Source organism: Lepisosteus oculatus, chromosome 17 (genome assembly GCF_040954835.1).
Source record: "Lepisosteus oculatus isolate fLepOcu1 chromosome 17, fLepOcu1.hap2, whole genome shotgun sequence".
Taxonomy (NCBI): Eukaryota; Metazoa; Chordata; class Actinopteri; order Semionotiformes; family Lepisosteidae; genus Lepisosteus; species Lepisosteus oculatus.
Genome location: NC_090712.1, coordinates 6,859,333 through 6,881,710, shown reverse-complemented (window position 1 = coordinate 6,881,710; position 22,378 = coordinate 6,859,333). Strand labels below are relative to the sequence as shown.

Genomic DNA, 22,378 nt, shown 5'->3' with positions numbered 1-22,378 from the left:
TTTGCTGTCAAACCTGTTCAAAGAGGATCTACAGTATTTGCAAAATCTTAGGAAGGGAGAGAATGTTTAATATTGTGGGTAGTTTGCAATTTCCTTGTGTTTCTTTGCTTAATTTGTCTTTGTTTTTTGTTGTAGCAAAGGGAGGAGTACCTTAACATTATTTCAATAGTTCTGCAAGGTGCAGCACATTTTACTTAAGCACACTCTAACAATCAAGACTTTCAGATGAAGAGCCGTCAAGAATGCAGATTGTACCTTATGATTCCACGTATGAACATGGTTTATATGCTTTTGAGATTAATGCATGCAATAATGCATTAGATGTCTGAGATAATCACTAAAGTAAAACCCATTATATGTGCCTCCTGTCTTGATTTGTTTAAGATTTGGAAATATCTATACTGTTGTCATGATCATTATCAAGATACAGCTCTGGTAACAGATATTTATGATTTACTGATGGCTGTTAACTCTGCCTTTAATCCCTTTTGTCATACTTGTCTTGAAAGGAGGCTTTAATACTATTAATCAAACTATCTTGCACAATAGATTAGAGAGGGCTTTTGGTATTACTGCAACTGATTTGTCTTGATTTAAAACTTACCCACAGTAAGTGACAGAAAACTATTTGCTCTAATTGTGCTTTTATCTTTCTCAACAAAATTGTTAAAATCTGGTGTCCCACAGCGGTCTGTTCTTGGTCCCATTGTTATTCATGTTATATACAATATGTTAGCATTGGAGCAGGTATAGTATCAGTTTTCATAAATTTCATATTCAAAAATTGTTTTTGCACAAAACTGTACAGTAGGCAAACATTGTTTTGTCACACTCCATAGATAATGTTACAAAATGGATGTACTGTAACAGATGCTTTTACATTTGAACTCTAATAAGACTGAAGCCATGCTGAAGCTTCACTGATTGACTCTCCTCATAAGCTCCACAACTGTGTCAACATTAGTTTGATTATTGTTGATGCTGGAATCAATCCAAGCACTCAGAGCAGGAATTTTGGTTTAGCCAAGATCTGAATCTTACATCTGAAGCTCAAGTTCCAAACGTTATGAAGGTACTGTATTTTTTTTTATTTTGGTAACTTTGCTTGTGTCTCTTGATGTTTCTCCCGATCTCATGTAGAGAAGATAATGCAGGCACGTGTCTTTTTCAGGGTTAATTAGTGATTTCTGGTGTATCCAAACCCGTTCTTAAGTCATACTATCTTCAGAATAATAATCAGATCCTCACTGAAGAAAAAAAATCATTTCCACATCTCAGAATAAAACCTATTTCAAAATAAAATTAAAGCTACTGCAGATTTACCTTTAAGGACCTGCACTGTTTGGGTACTGACTACATTCGTGAACTGTTATTTTCCTTGACAACTGCACAGTATATGTATTCTCGACTCCATCCTACTTTTGGATCTCAAAATCTCGGCTCTGATCCCTGGGAGACTGGGCTTTCTGCTGTGGTGCTCCAAGGCTGTGGAAGAATCTCCCAGCACAGACTGGGCCTTTTAAACCAGTCAACCTTGTGTTAAAACTTACTCTAATACGTGAACAGGTTTTGTATTGAATTGTGTATTCATGTTTCTACTAGGTTTGCTTTTGCTTTTTTTCTTTGTAAAGTGCCTTGAGATTATGATGAAAAATCTGTACAAAACAAAACAAAGGTTACCATTATTAACCAATAAACAAACCTCAAGACGCTTTTGCTTGGGATAGATACACAGTATATTGTATTAAATGATCAAGATACTGACAGAGATATCGAAACTGTAATGCAGCAGCTTGCTTCCTTCTCCGGTACAGAGCTTTCTAAACTTTTCACATATCGCACCCCGAAGCCAAAGTTTCCAAGGCGTCGAAACCTCGATCTGGCAGGCTTTGAACTTTTTTTTTTTTAAATCGGGATCTCCACGTGAAAGGGTGGGACAGGTAGGAGGAGTTGCTTCGTTAACATCCCAGCCCACGGCCATGTGTGCGGCCCCGCGACTCACTGCGAGCTGTGAGGTAGTGCCTCGCAAGGGATGAGGGAGAGAGGACGGCACAGCGCTTCTTTACACTCGGATTTACAATAATGGTACTGGGAGTTTTTTGAGCCAAGGGGATTTGGTACTTGCAGAAAAAAAAATTGTTCAGTGTCAAGACAGGACAGAAAACAACATTTCAGCCCCCAAATCGTAAGTGTCACATTACCTTTCCCCCCCACATAGCTCTTCGTGTCTATTGTAGCTAGAGACACGCATTTTACTGTGCATTAGTTTTTCTGAAGTTTGCACTTGACTCTTTTTCAAACTGGTGTAATCGCTGTGATGTCTGTTGCAGTAGTGCAGTGTTTGTCATATATAATTGCAAGCATTGATTTTTTTTCCTGTACTTTGCGCCGTTTTTAAAAAATCATATTTTATTGCCGATTTTAAATAAATATTGAGTAGTTGAATAATGGGAGTACTGTATGTCACACTTCAGATGAGCATTTTCCCTTCACTCGATCCTCATTTCTTAAAAGAAGCGAAGTAACTCGTCATGCAACTAAAAGTTGCAATGAACGTTTATCTCCAATGCTGATTTAAATAGCAGGTGAAGCTTTTGAATTAAATTCTTATTTCGCAGTATGTAATACGGGAGAAGGGCTTGTTCCATGACACCTTTTTAACAAAAAGTTTTAAATGACTTTATTTCTTTGTAAAATTAGATTTTATTATTTACTCTTCGTCAGAGCGTGGAGAACGAGTACGAACTTGAACTAAGAGTTCCAAGCTAACTATTCAGCTAAGAGTTATTATCCCTGAAATATTCTGACGTTTTTTTAAAGAAAGCGCACCCCCTTCAGAGCAAGGAGGAAAGTACATAAGGTGAAAACGTGCCTTTTGCTAGTAAATCAGGGAAATAAATATTTGTCCTGTTGTTCTATAAATTACTTAAACGTAACAAAAAGCCGTCATATAAGATCTAATGTCTCTGTATTTGTCACGTTCCTATAGTTTGTTATTGTGTAAAAGCTGAAAAATAAATAAGAACAGGAGTGCTCTGGTATCCTTCAGGATATATAGTGTTACATAAAGCAAGGAATTATATCCGAAACTCTAAAAGAGGTTGGTGTGGGGAGTTATGTCAACATGCAGGCTGGAAGTGTAGGCTAATTCCATACCGAAAAGGAAAAAGAGTAGGAATTTGAGCCTAGGTGTGGTTAAGGAGTACAAAAGAGAGTCTGAGAGTGGTTAGGGAGAAGAGAATGTGGGGACTGAAGAAATTATAATCTGGGTAATGAATTCCAGGGCAAGTGTGTTAAGCAGAAATCTGCAGAGCAGAGATATTTAGAAAGAAATTAATCAATCAGTGAGTACTGGGTGGAGCTGTCAACCGAATGTTGGTAATTTAGGATAATTCTGATGTCCTTCTGACATGAGTGTCTTTGAACCCCTGTGGAAGAATGCAGACAAAGGTCAGTGTGATCAGATGTGGGGAAGATACAGTTGGCAACTATCGACTTGGAGAGATCTTCTGTCCTCACTGCTCTGACGTGTTCAGAGAAACAGGGCATGTCCTATTGTTTCACCAGGTTAAATGGCAGGGCGTTTTCTACAAGAGATGCTCTAAAGGAGATTGCTGGACAAACATGATGGCCTCTGGCCAAAATTGCATATTTGTGGTGCTGGCAAAGTATTTACAGGTAATACAATGGTTGCACATTGCAGGTAAAAACCAAATATATTTTAAACACTATAGGGCTCTTTTGAAGATTTTTTTAAACTACTGAAGTTGCGTTAGGTTTGAGTTTGATGTGTTGGGCGGGCCTGTGTCGTTAAATGTTGATGAGACCCTTTTCTTTTTTAAATTCTATTGCATCACACTGACAAACGTAATTTTAGCCTGGTTAAAACAGGAGGGAGTCCCACAAAAAACATAGTCTCTTTTTAAAGGTGGTTTCAGTTTCTTATGTGAGCAGGTCATCAGGACATCAAGTATCTTTGATAATATCGGTGCACAAACTGTATGAGCTACTCATCATGTCTTGTTCCTCCTTAGTCAGCCAGAAATGCTGTATATTGGCCATATGCATTTTTTTCTTGTTTTTCACTTCATCCATAAGGTGCAGATGCTGACTGGCACTGCTTTCATGTCTGCTGGAAACAGGGCTAGGCTGCAGATGCTTATTGTCTGAATGCCCTCCTGTGGTCGGTTTCATCTTCAGGTGTGTTCATACAGTACTTCACAGACTTCCATGAAATATGCTTCTTGTTTATCCTTTGGGGAATTGTGAAAGTTCACTTTTTATATAAAAAAAACATTAATTTATTACAGAATAAATGACCAAATCTTTTTTCCTCATTGTTACAGTATTTCTAAACCGGGGTTGGTACCTATTAATAGCTAGATTTTCATGTGGATCCTTCTTATGGAGTGCTTCAGTTTATTGAAAAAGTTCTGCAAAATCTGTATATATTTTTTCAGCATTAAGTAATTCCTGAAAGCCTAATGAATACGACAGAGACGAACTATATTAAAGTTGACTTGACGGAGCCTGCCTGGCTGAGGCTGATAGGACCCCCTCCATCAATTCACGAGGAATGAGCCAGGGAGCTGCTGCAAGGGTGAAGATGCTGCACAATGAGCTTTTATAAAAGAGAAGTGCAAAAGAGGTGCTTGGCAGACCAGATATTTAGGTGTAGAAGAGTGAGAAAGTGAGATGAGGAATTTGGCTTTCTCCTGAACTTGTGTTTGAAAGCACCATCATTTGCAGATACTGTACTATTTTAATCTAACTTTTATATATATATAAGTACAAGGTTAAAACGGGTGTGAGCTCTTCTGAAAAGTTAAATAATTACAGTAGTTACAGTTTTTTTTCCCACCAAACATCCTTGCCTATTCTCAGGTTTTGTGCCTGAGCTCTTGTAAGAATATGCTCAAAGAATGCATCCTCAAAATGTTATTTAATATGGCCCTGCATTTCCAGCAAATAGATGTTTATGAGCATGCCATGTGGCAGGAAAGAACTATTTTTTTTTTCAATTGAACTCACGGTAGCTGAGTTACCACCCTACTTGGGTGGCAGGATCATCTGTATTTCAAGCTGCATGCAGCTTGTACAAGATTCGTGAGTGCTGTATTGCGTTCTGTCAGAATAATGGGCTGGTCCTGATTCAGGGATAGAGAAGAGAAACAGAAAAGTGAATTATCCAAGCTCGGTCTTGTCCTGCGGAAGAGAGCAAACTGAGCCGATTCATTTCTTATGCCTGGGGGGGACGGGCCAGTGAGTTACTTAAATTTTTTGAATATATAGAAATAGCGTAATGGTAAGAATGTCTTGTAATAAATCAGAATGAGCCATGACATGGAAAATATCCTACAACAAAACAGCATCAAAGAATCAATCTCATTCAGAAGCTAAACCTCTCCTTTGAATCAATTTAAGCTTTTAGAAAATGCCCTTATCACTTTTAAAATCAAAAGTTTTTAAACCTTTGAACCCTCACCCAAGCATTTCCTTTTCATGTGCATACATGTAGTGCTTTAAAGAAGAAACAAAGCATTTTGTGGCTCTGAGTTCTGAGGTACGCTTTAGTGGATAACTCTGACTTTAATAACCAGTAATGTTCTTGGCTGTCATAAACAACTGAATGAAAAATATGACATGTCTCATTGTGGCTGTTTTTTTAGATAAAAGCCAGAAATGCAAAAAAAAAACAGTAACTGGTGACTAAGTGGTGAACTAGAGTGTTTATAATATTCAGTGTGTGACACTGTGTGTACCTTATTATGAACAGTTCAGTTTATTTGTATACGAATGCAGTGAAATGCTTATTTGTATGTACTGTGTTCTCCGATACAAAGGAATTTGGGAAACACCAAAACATAAATACAGAACAGCAGCAGCAACAACAACAACAAAGTTGTTAAATAACATCCAACTTAAATACAAGTCAGCAGGAGCAGTGTTCTCAAAAAGTGTTGCTTGGGTGGGATTTGCGATTTGTTATTAAATACCACAAGCAACAACATACAGTATAAAACTAGCAACACATTATATAAAGAAATGTAGGTGGTTGGGCATATTATTAAAACATTATGTTTGTGTGTCTGTGTGTTTGTTATAGTGAGAGTTAAAATGCTTGTTCTTTTTCAAAGATTTTAAGTTCACAGAGACAGTTATCTCTTGCAGTATTAGGAAGTTTATTGTATTTGTTGCTTATTTCTTCAAATATTAGTTAGATCTTTGCTGTTCAAGAACAAAGAACACACTTGTGTATACCGTTTACTCTCAAGGACAAGATTTCTTCTGATATGTCCCATTGTCCTGATATCCCTCATGTTTTACCTCTTTCTGTCTCAGTACATTTTTAATGGTGGGAAAAAAAAATCTAAGGAAGGAACTTTGACCTGTAAACTTGGCAATTTAAGAGATTAAAACAGATTTGCACAATGAGCTTTGATAAAAGAGGTCCCAAATAAAATCACAGCAAAGGTGGTGTCTGTGTTATTGGTGGCCTATCTTGATCTGTGTGTTGTTCTTTAATACAGTAGAAAACATTTGAATGCTAATGAACACTAAGCTTTCCAAATGGGGTGTAATGTTAATTGCCATTAACACAGCGTGTACTTTAATCCTAGACACTAAAGTGCTCAAGGGACACAAGAGTTTCCTCATCTGCAATCTATGCCTTGTGTTCATTCACAAATTGAATCATTTGGATAATAAATCAAAACACCTGTGTTTTAGGGTGGTAGTTAGTTGCTAATTGAAAATTACCTGTGTGCTTGCATCTTGTGGAATAGAGTGTTCAAATTAAAGGGATTGTTTTGTAAAAGCAGGTTGATGTCATGAAGCTAGTGTACTAGGTACTCATTTGGAATGAGTGCCATAGAGATTGTACTTGTCTGAAAAAGTGTCTTATGACAAAAAGAACTAGCACAAATGTTAAAGCTAAATAGCAGGGGTAATATATGAAGTGTTTACCCATATTATAATAATAATAATAAACTTTATTTTATATAGCGCCTTTAAAGGTGGCTTCTCAAAGCGCTTTACAGGATGACAATAACAATAAATAAGGAGAATACACAAGATAAGACACAATTACAATATATAGAGGAGACCGTGGATGGTGGTACTAAGAAGAGCAGAGGGGTGAAGAATGGAGCCAGTTAAGTAAAGGCTTTTCTAAAGAAGAGGTTTAGAGAAGGTTTAGAGAAGGTGACTCTCTGATATCCTTGGGCAAAGAGTTCCAGAGCTTGGGGGCATAACAGGAGAAGGCCCTGTCACCCATACAATGTAGACGGGCTTGGGGGACAGTAACAAGGGCAGAATTTGAAGAGCGGAGGTCTTCAACTAAACTCTATTGTTACCGAAGCAGTAATTTGTTTGAAGTAATGGGAGGGAAGTGATTAAATAAAGGCTTAGATAGAACTTGAAAACAGTAATTCTGGAAAGGAAGCTGAATTAGAGCCTAAGGCACTGTTAATACTTTCAAAAACAGTGCCTCATTCACAAAGTGCCAAGACATTAACTGGCTTGAAATGTTGTATTTATTAACTATGCCCTCATGAAACTGTTGAATTCCTTCAATGAAATTAAAACCTAATACTTGGTATGTTCTAAGAATAAGATTTTGCTCTATAGCTTTTCTAGTTTAGCGGTTGTCACTTGGTTCCTGTCATGGTTTTGTGAGCTAAGTGCAGAATGCCCAAAATGGGGCTTAGAAAAAGATATTGAAGAAAGATTTGGAGGGGAAATAGGTATTCTTTTTCATGAAAGTAATTGCTTTTATTCTGCAATTATATGATCAAAATTCAACATAAGTAAAACATTACTACAGAAGCCACAGGACAGGTTTCTTCATGTATAGTATATCTAATTTTTAAACAAAAGGAAATTGACTGTACTTGCACTACATCAAGTTAAACCAGAAAATTAAATCCAATCCATTTGCAAAATAACAAATGAATTTGTAGATAGTAAATGGACTTACCAGCTGTAGTTTAACATCACTATGTAATGCTTTTCTTGTTTGATTATTTTGGGTCACTGGTTTGTGAAAACAAAGAGTAAGTTAAGCACTGGGAGTGGGATTAAGCAAATACATGTTCAGATGTTCGAAACTAATCTCTTTACAATAAGAAAGGGGCTTTAAGATTCCTTAAAGGTAAAGAAAGCCATTACCAGAAATCAAATTATGGCTTATGCTGTTAAGTTTGTGTAAAGAGAGACTTTGACGATTCTGCTTCATGTTGTTTTTCAAGGTTGTGACAAAACAAAGTCGAGGTTTGAACAAGCAGCCCACCTGCTATAAAACCTGGCCACTCTCATGATGTGTGGTTGTGAGCTGCTTTCTCTGTGCTCTTTAAGGATGATTCCTTTCCAAGTGAGGTCCAGTATGTGGTGACATGACGAAGCATTTCATCACCCATCTCCTGCTTAATAATTCCCAATTCTTTCCCATCATGTTAATTCATTCCCAGTTCATTCTTATCATGTCTCGTTCCCGACGGGACGTGATTAAAAAAGATAAGGATCCTCTACTTAAAGGCAAGCCCTGTGGTAGGGAAGTGCATTCTGCATGTAATGGAAAATTAACTTAAACCTTCACTCATCTGACCAGACCTTCATAACTAGAATACCTCCCAGGCCTGGAGGTCTGGCTCCATTGTAATTTTAGGATGATACATTAAAGCAGTATAACTGTGACGTATTAGCCGTTTACTGTCTGTGTCCCATCTCAAGATTGAATAATTATTTTGCCTTTTTTAACTAAATGACCCATGGAATTAAACAATATAATGTAGCCTAATACTCCCTTGTGTATTATTTCAGTACAGTCCTCTTCAGAGTGAAAGTTTGTAAGAGTTTTATGGCTTTCATGCTGAGACAGGCCCAGCTCTTGTGCTTTTTTTTAGCAATATATTATGTTTATTCTATTTAAATCAGACTTAAATGATGCAGAAAGATTTTAAGTCCACTTTCTGTGGTGTACAGTATAATGACTTTACAGCTGTGAGGGAAATGCAGTCTCAGACTTGTTGGCCAAAATATTTCTTGCAGAGCTTTTAATATAAGCAAAACAACTTAGAAAAGTTTGCAGACCCTAGAAGACATGAAGAAAAAAATAAATGTTGGAATTGAAAGTAAGCTAATTATTATTGTGCATTAAGCAAATTATTATAACCAGTTGACAATAACTTGTTTTGGAGTTCTGTCACTTAAATTGCATTTGCTGAGTAAACAAAGTCCATGTTTTATAACATTAAAATAATTACATTTTTTTCTTAGATTTTGTTTCCAAATAAATGGTAGCCGAACATTTGAGTACAAAATAACAAAAACAAATGTATCGCCTTTTGTTTAACAGACCACAGTGACCTGTTCTCGTCACTGACTCACTCCTGGATCAGTATTGAAGCCTGACATCATGAGCACATCTACTCTCACAACGCTTTGTGTCGGTAGGCTTTTTTGATATATAATCTAATTTTGCAGATTTTAAGCCTTGGTAACAGTTTTAGAAGTGACCTTTAAGCCATGTATTAGTTATTGATGAGCAATAGAGCTTAATAAATAGAAAGCCGTTGTATAGTGTAAAATTAATTAAGTATAATTTGCACTTTCGCTTATAAGACATGTATTAACTTTGTATTTGTCATTTACTAGCACTCAAATATATACATATATACATATACATATTTAGAGTACCACTAAAAGATTGACAAACATTTTAAATGAGAGAAAATAACAAATGTGAAAAATACTTGCATTTATTCCGATTATGTTATATATTCATCAGAAGGCAGGGTAGACTTATTAAAAGTTAGCTTATTAGTGAAAGTTTCAGTGTTGGAGGTGTTGTGTTAAAACTGTAAGTTTTTCTTTATGTTCAGTTCACATATTATTGAGTGTGGCTGGCTGAAATGAGCCTCTTAACCAAGCAGCTCATTGCAAAATCCCAATACATTACATTGATTGTGGCATCTGTTGGATGAGAGCCAGGAGCCTTTAGGAAAACAGGAAGTATTGTCCCAAGTATTGGGTTTTGGATTGACAGCTGAACCAAAAATGTGATTTAATTTAAGATGAAGTTCATAACCATCTTAGGTTAGATGTCTGAGTTATTAACATACTTAATGGAGCAAATAATAAAAGCACTGGATTCATGCATGCCTGAGATACGTATTTAATTAAAATTATATAACATCTTTATAATAAACTTTAAATCTGATAGTTTTATAATGTGTGAAATTATATTAAATAAAGAAACATATTCTTATGCTATTATGTTTTGGTAAACTGTTAATAAACCCAAAACATCACAGTGATGCCATTGAAGTTAATTAAAATTACAAGAATAAGGAATACTATACATACTGATGCACAATAAAAGCACAGCAGTCTGTATTTCACATCAATTTCTCACTGGGAACAATGTTTTTTTTTTAAATACTGTGCAAAAGTGTTGTTTATTGAATAGTATTATTCCTTGGGAAAACATAAACCTGAGATTATGCAATTGTATTTTAATATCTAGATCTCAGTCAGGGTTACAGTGTAATTGGGTTACAGAAGCCAAGTAAGGTGAAGCAATTCAAACCAATAGCCATTCAAACAGACATTTCATATAAGAACAGCAAAGACTGGGACCTGTTTGCAGCTGCAACAGTCTCCCACAGCAGTCTGTCCGGAGGCTGATGAGGTCTGTGCGCAGTAAAGTCATACCTGATGCTTCCTATGCAATGTTTTCATTTTGGCAGTGACATGTTTCATACTAATAACATTATTTATTGAGCTCTATTTTTGTTGATATGGTCTGTGATTATGTCTAACTTACGTCTCCATTTAAAATATTTGATTAAATGCATTAGGACTACTTAGGCATTTTGTTTGAGCATCAGTGCAACAAGCCCATAATTAGTGTATTCTAAATAGACTGCAGTTAGTTTTTGTTTGTGTTTGAGACTCAAACAGAAAAACCACTGTAACCTCAGTGAGACTCTCGCAGGCCGTGTTTTTCTGATGTATGAAATTTGACTCGTTACACAGTGAACCTGTTGCTTGTTCTCTTGATCTCTATTTCAGCTTTGTTGCTCGCCAGTGGCAATGGAGCAAAGCAAAATGGGCAAAAAAACAAAAAGCCCAAACAAAGTAAGTACTGAAGCAACGCTCCTGTATGGAATTCAGAAGTACAGACTCATTCAAAAAGACTCGCTTGTGCTTCATGCAACAGTTTTTGAGAAACATTGTGAGCTGAGATGTTATGAAATAGGTGGGACTCTGTAAACAAAAATGGATGGGGAGTCCTTGGTTTTCTGGATGTAGTACTATGTTTTACATACCCTTTTACCAAAAGATTGGTATTTTGTTTCAGAAGTAGCTACTTTACGTAAATTTAAAATCCAGTGTCATTTTTTAAACCTTATAACTAAAAATACCATGTCAAAGCATACTGTTTCTCTTTTTTCAATTTCTCCTTCATTCTTGAAAAGTATATTTCATACTCTTCCTGGTTTAATGTCCATATGGCAATGTAGAATCATGTTTTGCATGAACAGCAACAGGTGGTGTGAATTTACCCATGCCAATCTTTACTCCCAGTTGTTCCTCAGATAGACTGTGATGTCCGAGCAGGGAAAATCAGTATTCCAGAATTCATTGCCAAGTGCCCTGCTAATTGCCGGGAGACCAAGCACCCTGTGTATGGAGCAGACATCTATGCCTCCATCTCCAGTGTCTGTAATGCAGCTATTCACAGGTCAGGATTGTGGAAAGATGTTCTGGAGCTTTGCTTATCGTTCTGTCACAGTGTTTGGTTATTGTCTATGACAAAGGGCTGGTCGATGCCGTTCTAGCATGACCTATGAAGTCCTTTGCACACACTGTCTGCTCACCTGGTACATATTGTCAAGGTTCAGCACTCCTCTCTTATTTTCATTGACTCTTCTTTATTGTTGTTATCCTTGTGTATTGAAGGTTGGCTTTAGTTCTTGTGCTTTAGTGCTCATTATGTCTTATATTAACTGTTGTTATGGATGTTGTTACGATGTGGTGATAATGTGGTGAAAATGACTTTAAGAAATTGGTTCATGAAGGACAAAGGTTAAATTGCTTTTAAAAAGCATAGCTTCACACAACAATAAAGTATTTCAAACTATGTTCATAAACAGGTTTATGGCAACTGCAACCATCAGAGAGCAGTAAAGAGGTTAATGTTGGAAATGTTAATAAAATACATGTAATATGACTTGTTTTTCAAAGCAAATTTTGGAACACTGGTGAGAATTTGTACGTCTTGGCACTGAACATGTAGTGTAGACACAAGAACTGAACCTGCAGATTTTTTTAGGTGTTACCTACTGACCTGGAGGTTTGTTTGGCAGCGGGGTCATAACTAATTCCGGAGGGAAGGTGATCGTGAGGAAGGTGGCGGGGCAGTCGGTGTACAGAGGAAGCTTCTCCAATGGCGTCCGATCTCTGTCTCTTCCCAAGTGGCGAGAGTCCTTCATCGTATCAGGTGAGGCCCTGGCAGCCTGGGAGGAGAAGGAAGGCCAGAATCGGAATCTTGGGGCAGGTCCTTGTTGCTCTCCATGCTATCCCAGTCTCTGAATGTTTGTCTCTTGGCAACATCGGAAAAGCGTGGTTTCATTCTGAAAACCCATCAGGTTGACAGAGGGTCATCTTTCACACTTGTCCAGTTGAAAGCCACAGCACTTATCATCTAGTTTATCATACAAATGTACAGTACTTGATAAAAACTATTGAATCATTTTGGTGAGCTTCAATCAACTTGATTATATTCTGATGTGTAATGTTTTGGTTTCTGTGGTCATCTAGGTGGACGGTCAGATCTCAGAAAATTGTTTTCTCACTAATTTAGGAAAATTTTGTTTGGAATATTTTATAATTTTATATTTTCAGGACTCTTATTTTTCTTAAATGTCTGTTCCCTGCTTTTTATGATTACAATCTGCTACATAGATTACAGTGCAAAAAAAATCCTAGAAGCAACATGAGGCTAAGGGGAAAGGAGATAGGAAGGAAGTTATGTGATTGTGTGTTTGTTTCTCAGTGGGTAAGCCAAAGAAAGGTGTGATCTATCCCTCCATCTTGGAGTTCCTACCTTCAAGATCTACTTCTGTTAAAACAGGTAAGATGCAACAATAGGTATTTCTTGAATCAGGAGACAATAGTACATTTATAGCAGTAGATATCTTGCCATGGAAATGCAGGGGAGTTATCTAGAACATGATGTTGAAAAGCTGACTACTTTTGAAAGTCTTTCAAAGATGTGGTCAGATGAAATCCATCTCGCTAAACTATTGTTTTAGGGCATTTATCGGGGCTTGTGTAATTTCACAAACTTTGTTTCTCTCTTTTCTATTCAACTGAAATATAACTATGAATCAATAGAGATTTTACTTTTCTAACAGAACCCAAAAAATCAGAACAAGACACTAAAAACACAAAGAATTCTGGAAGTTCATCGGAGAAAACCTCAGATCAAGGTATGGCAATAATTTACAAAGAGGTTATCAATTTCTTATTGCAGAATCTGGAGGAAATCTCTTGGGGCTGCTTTTCCCTGATTTACAGGGTGTAAAAATGGAAAGGCTTTGACCAGATCTAATCAGTTCTGGACCCCAGCAGACAAAAAAATCTATTAAAGATTACAATTATCTGACTTCCACAGAGCTGTTAGCAAAATAAATAATGTTTTAAGAATGAATACAAAGTGACAAAGGTCAAGTCTTCATTTCTGGCCCCGACATGACCACTGCTTATTTTGAAAGGATAGTGCTAATCTACTTTTCCCACCTTTCTTTTGTAACATTGACTCAAGTTTGACTAAACTACAAAAGTCCGCATCAAACTGCATGCTGGGTTTTTCAGGCATTCCGGTAACTCAGCTCTTCAGTTGAAGTTCTGTTTTTGTGTTTCTCACAGGCCACAAGGAGGCCAAGGCTTCCACAACAGCCATGACTCCAACCACGACGGTGACGGAGCCCACCACTACCCCAGCACCCACCACCACCACCACCACCCCCAGACCCGCAACAACCAGCACCCAGCTCCCCACCACTACCCCCACCCAGAGCTCCAGCCCTGCCCCCAGCAGCCCTGCCAAACCCCGGGTAGCGCCTCACAAAGTCCGGGAAGCAGGTCAGTGTCGGAGGGGCAGGGATCGCTGCTCAGGGCACTGCTCACACACATCAGGAATTGAACAGCCGGGACAAGGAAGGACAGAAGTAGTTGCTCACCTTGAGGGAGGGTTTTCAATCAGTTATCCACGGACTGGTAATCCGATAGAGAAGGTTCTCATTGCTACGCTGCCAGAGGGGACAGCTTTTTTACATGGTGCCCCTGTCTGTGCTATTGTTTGTGTTTTTACAAGGGTTTTACATTACAGAGAGAATACGAAGGGCTTTTGCACATAAAAGCAGAAAGACTCCTGTCATTCTATTCCAAGAGACTCCTTAAATGTGCATTTCAAAAGATTGCAACTGAGTATTTTTTTTTATTTGATTGATCTTTTTGTGATCTATGAGCTACATGAATGTTCTATGTGATAGAATAAGCATTTATTTATACAATAAGAGATAAACAGAACTGGCAGTCAAAATCAGTGCATCGGCTCCTACAGATTATACAGTATCCGTGACTCTTACACCAAGACATATTACATCACCGAGGGTTGTTCGCTTGCACAGTAGTTGTGAGATTTCTATCATTTCAAAGAGAAACTCCTGTAGACAACAGCATTTCTTTTTCACCACTCTTTTTCTAGTATCGTTGCTTGCTGAAATAAGTTGGTGGCAGCCTGTTTTGTTGCCAGATGCCCGAGCAGTATTCTTTCTGAGCATGATAGACCAGCTTGAAATGCCCATGCGTTTTGGAGCATCGCTGTGAATATACTGTATTGCTTAGTCTTTCTGATTCAGGAAGTAATCACATAAATGGGTACTGCCGTGCAGTGTCAGGTGTCTGCTTGCTGTCTTGGGGTGTAAGGTTAATCTCTTCCTGTGTCTGCAAGTCAAGCTATGCTTTTGTCCCTGTTTTTGTTTGTATTTTAGTGAATGTTCATGTGTCTGATGAACTTTGCAATGCCTGTGCCCACCAGGATATTTCTGAATGCTTATAAATCTTAAATAAATTAGTGAAAGATCCAGTATTCAGTACCACTCATCCTAACTTGCATTTTAATTGTGGATAGGTAGTAATTCAGAATATTTTCATCTTCTAAACATAGTCCATAGGAGTTAAAATTCTAAAACAGTTAGCATTTATAAATCCATTAACTCTCTGAAAAGGGCAGGATCAAGATTATAAAGGTCTTATAGTTCATTTTTAAAAAACCTCATGACTGCTTAGGATTCTTCCAATTTAAAATTACAGTATTTCAAGAAAGAACAGACTTATGTGCTTTAGAATTTGTCTGTACAAATCCTGTTTGTATCCGTTCAAATTTAAAAAGTATTGTAGAGCTTTTCTGAGTGGGTGGACTTACCCCAGATCCTCCTTGAAACCTTCACCTCAATAATATTCAAACAAAATCCTAATAGCAATAGACTAACAATCTACAGGATTTCTATGAGAAAGAGGCAGACTTTTTTTCACTTACTGTTCTCCTAACATACTTTTATAGTAATAAGATATAATGTTGTAATCATGTCTGATGCACTTTAACAAGATTATAAATGCATTAAACTATTTTCTTATTCTCAACACGGGCTTCAGGGCAGGTACAGAATTCTCAAGCAAAAGGGCCAACACAAGGTATGGTTTAGAGGTTTTGCAGATTATTTGTCTGTTTTAAAGCAGAAGTAAAATCCGGTCTGCATAAAACTGTCACACTAACCGCCAATAAACTGTCTTCCAAGCATTCAGAGGCACTTCCAGCTATGCAAGTAGAAATTCTCCTCGTATCAGTCCAGGTAATCACGCTTGAAATACGCCGATGTCTTTTCTGCATATGGCACAAACTAGGCCAGCGTTTATTTCTCACAACGGATGCCCACAGAAATTAGATTTTTTTTTCTGGCTTTTCCTTCAACCTCACTGTTAAGTATTTTATTCTGTTTTTCACAGATTGCTGAATGAAACCTTGCACTGCAGTGTTTTTTCTTTGTGCTGTATGTGCAGAGCTGTTTTTCCAATCGGTCTATTCAGTCGATCACAGCTGCCTCAGCTATCCTGCAATGGTTCTTTTTGACTGCTCTGCTGCTGTACACACTGGGGGCCACATCTGTTGGCTTTGAGAGCTTTAAAACCCATTAGCACTGACAAATACATGGTGAAAAGCGGTGCTCAGGTGTAGATAGGTGCACATCCCACACAAGAGGTGAAAGGCAGGTTGCATTATATAACATCCTTAAACCAGATGACATTGATAATACATCACAGGCCATTGTCTCATCAGTTCTGGAATAAGAATAATATCTTTGTTCCTAAAGTAGAAATCTGCTGCCAGTCCACTAGTGCTTTACTAATACTGTATAATGACTGTGTATAGGTTTTCGCCGGCAGGACCCAATAAGTACCTATAAAAGACAGTCTGGAGCCCCTGCTAATCCAGGTAAGTCACTTTCTTTCTGTCTTCTCTAATGAAGGACGGCGTCTGTCTTTCTTTGAACTCACACTGATGTAAACCGATCCAAATACAAAGATGTTTTGGAGTGATTGCTTAGATATTTTCCAATGTCCCAGAACATAATAATACTAAAAACATATTGTGAAAAACAGAATATATTTTCTGTAGCAGGAAAGCAACAGTAGTCTCTTAGATACTTTTTATATTCATCTCCTAGTAATTCTTTTTTTAAGATTCAAATCTTCAGGTTTCTCCTTTTGTTTTTTTCCTCTTGAAAATCAGCTTATAACAGAGTTCAGCTTTCCGCTACAGAGAGAAACCAACAAGCTGTGCAGTCCCACCCCAGTAAGTGTTTGAAAATCCTCTCCATCAGAAGGCATACTATTTAACTGCAGCGGTTGCACTGTGATCAATAACTTTTACCTGGTTCACACTTAAAACTAACTAACCATAGGTAATAAACCCTAAACTGATTCTGATAACTAGGACAATTAATAAAATCGTATTTAAATAGTTTCATATACTGTGCTAGTACTGCATTATTTCCGTCCAAGATTATTTGAACTTTCCCTGCATTAATTATGAGTACTGACACGTATTGCAGGAATGCTTGCTACTGTAAATATAGCATGCTTGTGAGCTGCAAAAAGTGGTTTTGTCCCCTACTGCTTTTGATTTAGGTTTGCCTGCCTCATTTAGGAGTATCTCATGTGATAGCATTCTAATGAGAACTCAGTTTCTGCTACCCTGTTCAAACTAAGCTGTGCCTACACGTTTTAATTTCTTTTTAAATGACCCATTACGTTCCTTGAGTACCTTGTACAGTATTCTCAGTACTATTAGCGAATCTTTACTCACAGGAAAAATAACTTGAATGACTAATAACTTAGTCCTTAGAAGCAGATAGTTCTTTTTGCCTTCACTCACCAGTATCTAATTCCAAAGGGTAGCTTGATGTCAGATTTGCACTAGGCAAAGGCAAGCACCATGACAAACAATAACCATCTAATCTGTTATACTAGGACTTCAACACTTAAGTGGAATGACTTTGACAGAGCCAAGTGTATGTGCTATAATACTTATATATTGTATTTAAATGTAATATGTTTTCCCTTCCTCTAGCAAGAACCTTGGTGTCCTTCTTGACAGAGACCTCTCATTTTTATTCTGCACTGGCCCACGGTCGCCTCTTCTTGCTGAGGAGTGCCTCCAGCCCCTTCCTCCCTGGCTCAGGCCCTGCTGGCTGGCCTCCCTGCCTGCGCTCCTCAGCCTCTCGCCCGGGTCCTTTCTCTTCCTCGCTCCCCTCGTGCCGCCCTGCTGCTCCATCCCTCCGTTGTCTCCCGGCTGTTTCAAAGCGCTCGTTCTTAGCTGCTGCTGCTTATGTGAGGACCGAGGGGGTTTTCTCAAACTTTTATGGGTTTCACTCTTCTTAAATCCCTGAAAAAAGGCGCAAATTCTGCGGGAGAGGGACGGGCGGTGATGTTGAAAGTCAGTGGTAGTGACACAAGGTTGTCTGTTTGATGCACGCCCTCCCCCACTTCATCTCCAGTCCCCCCAATCTCTGTACTCCCTCCTGACCCCCCCCTCCTCCTCCACCTCAGCCTGTTCCTGGTCTCCGTTCGCCCAGCTCCGGGGCCTGTTCCTTCTTGTCCCTGGAGCCGCGGCGGGAGAACGAGCTGGATACTGAAATCGGATCTGTGCTGCCCCCGGCCGCCTTTCTGCGTCTCCTCAAGACTTGATCCGTTCAGACGGCACCTGTGATCTCTCTTGCACCACCAGCCGATGCTGCACTCCGCTTAATGGCTTTCTTTTTGGGCTGTAAGAAGTCATTCCTTACCTCCATGTTTCTTACTGCTCAATGGACATTATTTTACTCTGATTTTACTCTGATCATTATTAGTTGAATTAATAAGCTATTAGGATTCAAATCCTTTTCTTTTACTTGAGGTATTTTATTGCTATTGCCCTGAATAAGGCCACCCGCTAAAAAGCAATCATAAGCCAAACATGACAATAAAATAACTCTTCATTTAATAAACAGACCATAGCCAGCGCATAAATTGAAGACTTCAGCTGCTTGAAACTACTTAATACTATTTAATAGCGGAGTCTGAAATTTGGAGGCTAAAGCTTTGTATCCCTCAGTCAGCGGATTGTGTAGACTCCTGAGCGTAAGTTTTTTTGTTTCTTTTTATCTAAAATATCCAAGCCGTAAGATAACAAGTCTAATGCTCAGTCTACAGGTCAGTGCACTCATACACTTGCCCCCAGGACTACTGTATATACAGTTGCTTGTATGGACTGAGGGCATGGAGGAGCACAAACAATGACTCTGTGCTTCACTTATTCACTCACTCCCACTCTGTTATACCCTCTAATCTCTGGGGAGGCTGTGGTTGCTGCTGTCTGCACACATGTATGGTTCACTAACTGCCCCGGTCTGTATTGTCCACAGAGGTGTTTTTGCAAGTTCCTGTCAAACGCGGCTCTTCTTTTTGTTCATGAAAGGGGGGATCTAGGATGGAGCACGATTGACTAGATAGCATGACTATCATGTGGGGAAGCGAAGCCTCTCTCTTTCTTTGGTTGCTGACTTTGGCTGCTGAGTTTGAAGGTGTCAGCTGCACTGAAACTTTACACAGAGCTAAACTTCACCCCGTGAACTTTGTGGCATTCTTGTCACGTGCTCGGCTGTTCTCGGTCTTGGTCTGTGTCAAAGTGCTTTCTTTATACCAAAAAAAGCTTTTTATCTGGGTGCCTTCAAGATTTTAGTGGAGCTGTAGGCTGTCCATACACATGTACTGTACTTTGTTTTCTTAAACTTTTCTGTTTCTCTCAAAACTAATGCAATTATTAAATACAAAAGAAACATATTCAATAGTCAAAATTATATCTTACAATGGTGTTAGATAGGTATTCGGAAATCAAATATTCGAAGGAGGTAACATTTTTTTCCCCTAAAGAAAAGGTTTTTGGTCAATGTGCGTTTCGTGAATTTAGATAGGGAGGTGAAACTTGGACTTGAATGCAAAAACTTAATAACTATAGGATGCTATAGGATGTAAAATACTGATGGTAAAATACATGCTTGGAATAATAATGCTATGAAAAGGAAACAAATGAGTTAGAGCACAAACAGAACTGTGTGGCATCATTATTAGTCGCGACACTGAGGTGCCAAAGGGCTGGACAAGTGGAAAGTGGAACAGGTCAATGTTGGACAAAGAAAATATTTCACCCGCTCCCAAGAGACTAATGAAGCCTCTTAAGTAAGAAGGTCCAATGACCCCAGTATGTGCGTTGGAGCAGTATGATATAGGAAAACGGCTGGAGAGAGGAGCTTCTGGAAGAATGTATAGTAGGACAGTCTCCCAACTTAGTTCTGGAATTCAGCAAGCCTATTTAAACTACCAACAGCTTAAGGCTGTGAAGAAGGGCTAAACTGGATCAGGTTAACACGTCTTCCATGTGGGAGAAGCCTTTATCAGATGGATAATGGCTGCAGATGATGAAAAGGATACATATATTCGTGAGAATATTTTCAAGCTGATACAGTATGTGGGGTTTAGCTGTTTGAGGGGTTAAACCAAGAGAGGAATCTTTAACAGGGAGGATAGGATATATAGAACAATAACAGCAGGGACTCTATTTTATGATTGTATGGAAAACATTTTAAACAGCAATCCTAAATTATGCCCTTTTCTGACTAAAGTAGGTTATAATAAAACAGAAAATGTTAGGCTCAATGGAAGCAAGGTTTGAACTGGGCAGTCTAGAACACATTTCTCATTGAGTTTCATTAAAATGCTGATACTCTTATTAAATGCCTGGCACTCAAAATAAACATACATGACAAGTATCGGCAAATTGCCTGTAGCTATCCTGTATGATTATTCATAAAAAACAACTTAACCGAATGCTTTTTTTCCCCTCAGAGCATTATATGAAGGCTTTCAGAAGAATTGTTCATGCTTTTTTCCCTTATACTTTGGAAGCCTAGCTAGCCATCCTTAAGGAGTTCACACAAGAAACTTTAACAAATGAGCTGTTTCAGACGAAAAGATGCTAGCTTGCATGTTTGCATTCCTTTGTTTGCCCTGTTCTTATTTGTAAATTGGCATTGTTTTTTAACTGAATGGCTTCAGGTATCTCCTGAAACAGGACACCGCATGCTATAATCACGAGTTTGCTTGTTTTAATATTTTGCTTCAAAAGCAGCTTTTAATCTCCCATGCAGCTTTTACTAGAAGGGACTGGCACCACTCTTACCAAAGACCAACCTGGCAGAATGGATATAGACGGCCAACAGGTATTGGTGGAAATAATATCCAAGGAGTTTAAGAAAGAAAGCATTTACAAATAAGATGTTTGTCTTTTAAAACATCAATGGTTTTCCATGTTTATGTAAGATGTTAGATTAAGAAATCTACTATAAAAAGAATATTAGATTAGAGTGTAGGAACACTGCAGTTGAAAAAGTTAAATATATATAATACCAGATACTAAAACATTTAAATAAAAATATAAATTAACACTAATTTCCAGAACTTCAAACATAAAAGTCTAAATAATAATGAGTAAATATGATGCTATTGTGCAGTTTGCTTCTATCATGAGACACAGTGAATGACTCTCAATCTCTGTATCTAGATATTAGTTATGCGGCCCCTGACTCTGGTTATACATGGACTGAATCGGAAGGTTATGACACACCAGGTAAGGACTGAGAATAGAGGACACATAGCACAAAGACAGTTGATAGCTTTGTGGTCTGTGCTGACTGTGATTCTGATGTACGCATCATGCACATTTATCTCCTGTTGGGTAGTAATAATTAGTAAACGAGTCCATGGCGGCAGATGGCACTGTTGCCTCATGCCTCTTGGGTCCTGGGTTCAATTCTGACTTGGTGTGCTTTCTGTGTGGAGTCTGCATGGTTGTCCCGGGGTGTCCCAGTCTCCTTCCAACTTCCTCTGAGTTAACTGGCATCCCAGAACGGTCCATGTGTAGGGTTTCCAGGGTAGGCGTTGATCTCCACCAGGAATAAGTATCTTTCTCAATAATGAAGGGATAAAAGTCATGTTTGTCAAGGAGGCAGTGTGGGTCTGCAGTGTTCGATCCAGTCTTTCAGTGAGTATTGTATTCACATAAAAGACATGTCAGTTGGGTAGACTCAATCCCAAAACTTTGCAGCCTGAGTGCATGCTTTGTATGCAACAAAGACTGGGAATCGATTCATTTTCGTTGGAATATTACTTGACAGACTTAACCCTTTGCATGGCCTACTGGTACTGCATGGCTTCAGTCTCCATGAGTGATCTATGTGGATCTGCAAGGGCATCTTCACTTGGGCGACAAGACAAGAAAAATCAAGTGAAATGATCTGGTGTTTTTATTTAGCTCAGAGCCCCAGACCTGCTACCTCTGAATTTGATCGCTGGTTTCTTGGACAGTACGGTAAGAAGGAATGTTTTTTCAATGAAAGGGAAGATCAAACCAGGAGGTGCTGCCCTTCACCTTCTGTACCCTATACCGTGAATAAACCCCCCTGCTATTCTTTGGGATGTAAATTGCAAATACAAATGCAAGCAATTATTATTACTTGAAAAAAGAACTTAAATTCAATATATTGTGGAGCTCCTGTGAACAATCCCCTCAGCAAATGTTTTTTGTTATAAATGTTATAAATCTGAAATGTATTTATTGGGACTGTTAATGGGATCGTCTTGCAAGAGCCTGATCCACATGATTTTCCATGCATATTCTTCTTATTTCAGGTATTAGGATTAACAAATGGTA

General features: G+C 38.3%; 1 protein-coding gene across 14 annotated transcripts in view; it reads left to right on the top strand.

The window, feature by feature from the left end:
- vit (vitrin) overlaps positions 1-22,378 on the top strand; it is a 30,777-nt gene that overhangs the window by 267 nt on the left and 8,132 nt on the right. For 3 of the 14 annotated variants that reach the window (XM_069179895.1, XM_069179896.1, XM_069179892.1), the window contains exons 1-15: positions 1,972-2,185; positions 9,356-9,449; positions 11,074-11,139; positions 11,590-11,746; positions 12,372-12,505; positions 13,061-13,138; positions 13,422-13,496; positions 13,936-14,151; positions 15,727-15,765; positions 15,870-15,923; positions 16,502-16,564; positions 16,862-16,924; positions 20,817-20,888; positions 21,230-21,295; positions 21,980-22,036. In XM_069179895.1, coding sequence (XP_069035996.1) covers positions 9,416-9,449; positions 11,074-11,139; positions 11,590-11,746; positions 12,372-12,505; positions 13,061-13,138; positions 13,422-13,496; positions 13,936-14,151; positions 15,727-15,765; positions 15,870-15,923; positions 16,502-16,564; positions 16,862-16,924; positions 20,817-20,888; positions 21,230-21,295; positions 21,980-22,036 — 1,174 coding nt within the window. In that variant the 5' untranslated portion in view covers positions 1,972-2,185; positions 9,356-9,415. Of the gene's footprint in view, positions 1-1,971; positions 2,186-4,098; positions 4,201-9,355; positions 9,450-11,073; positions 11,140-11,589; positions 11,747-12,371; positions 12,506-13,060; positions 13,139-13,421; positions 13,497-13,935; positions 14,152-15,726; positions 15,766-15,869; positions 15,924-16,501; positions 16,565-16,861; positions 16,925-20,816; positions 20,889-21,229; positions 21,296-21,979; positions 22,037-22,378 lie in introns of those variants that run through there. The other 11 variants (XM_069179898.1, XM_069179901.1, XM_069179897.1 and 8 more) reach the window with 7 other exon arrangements.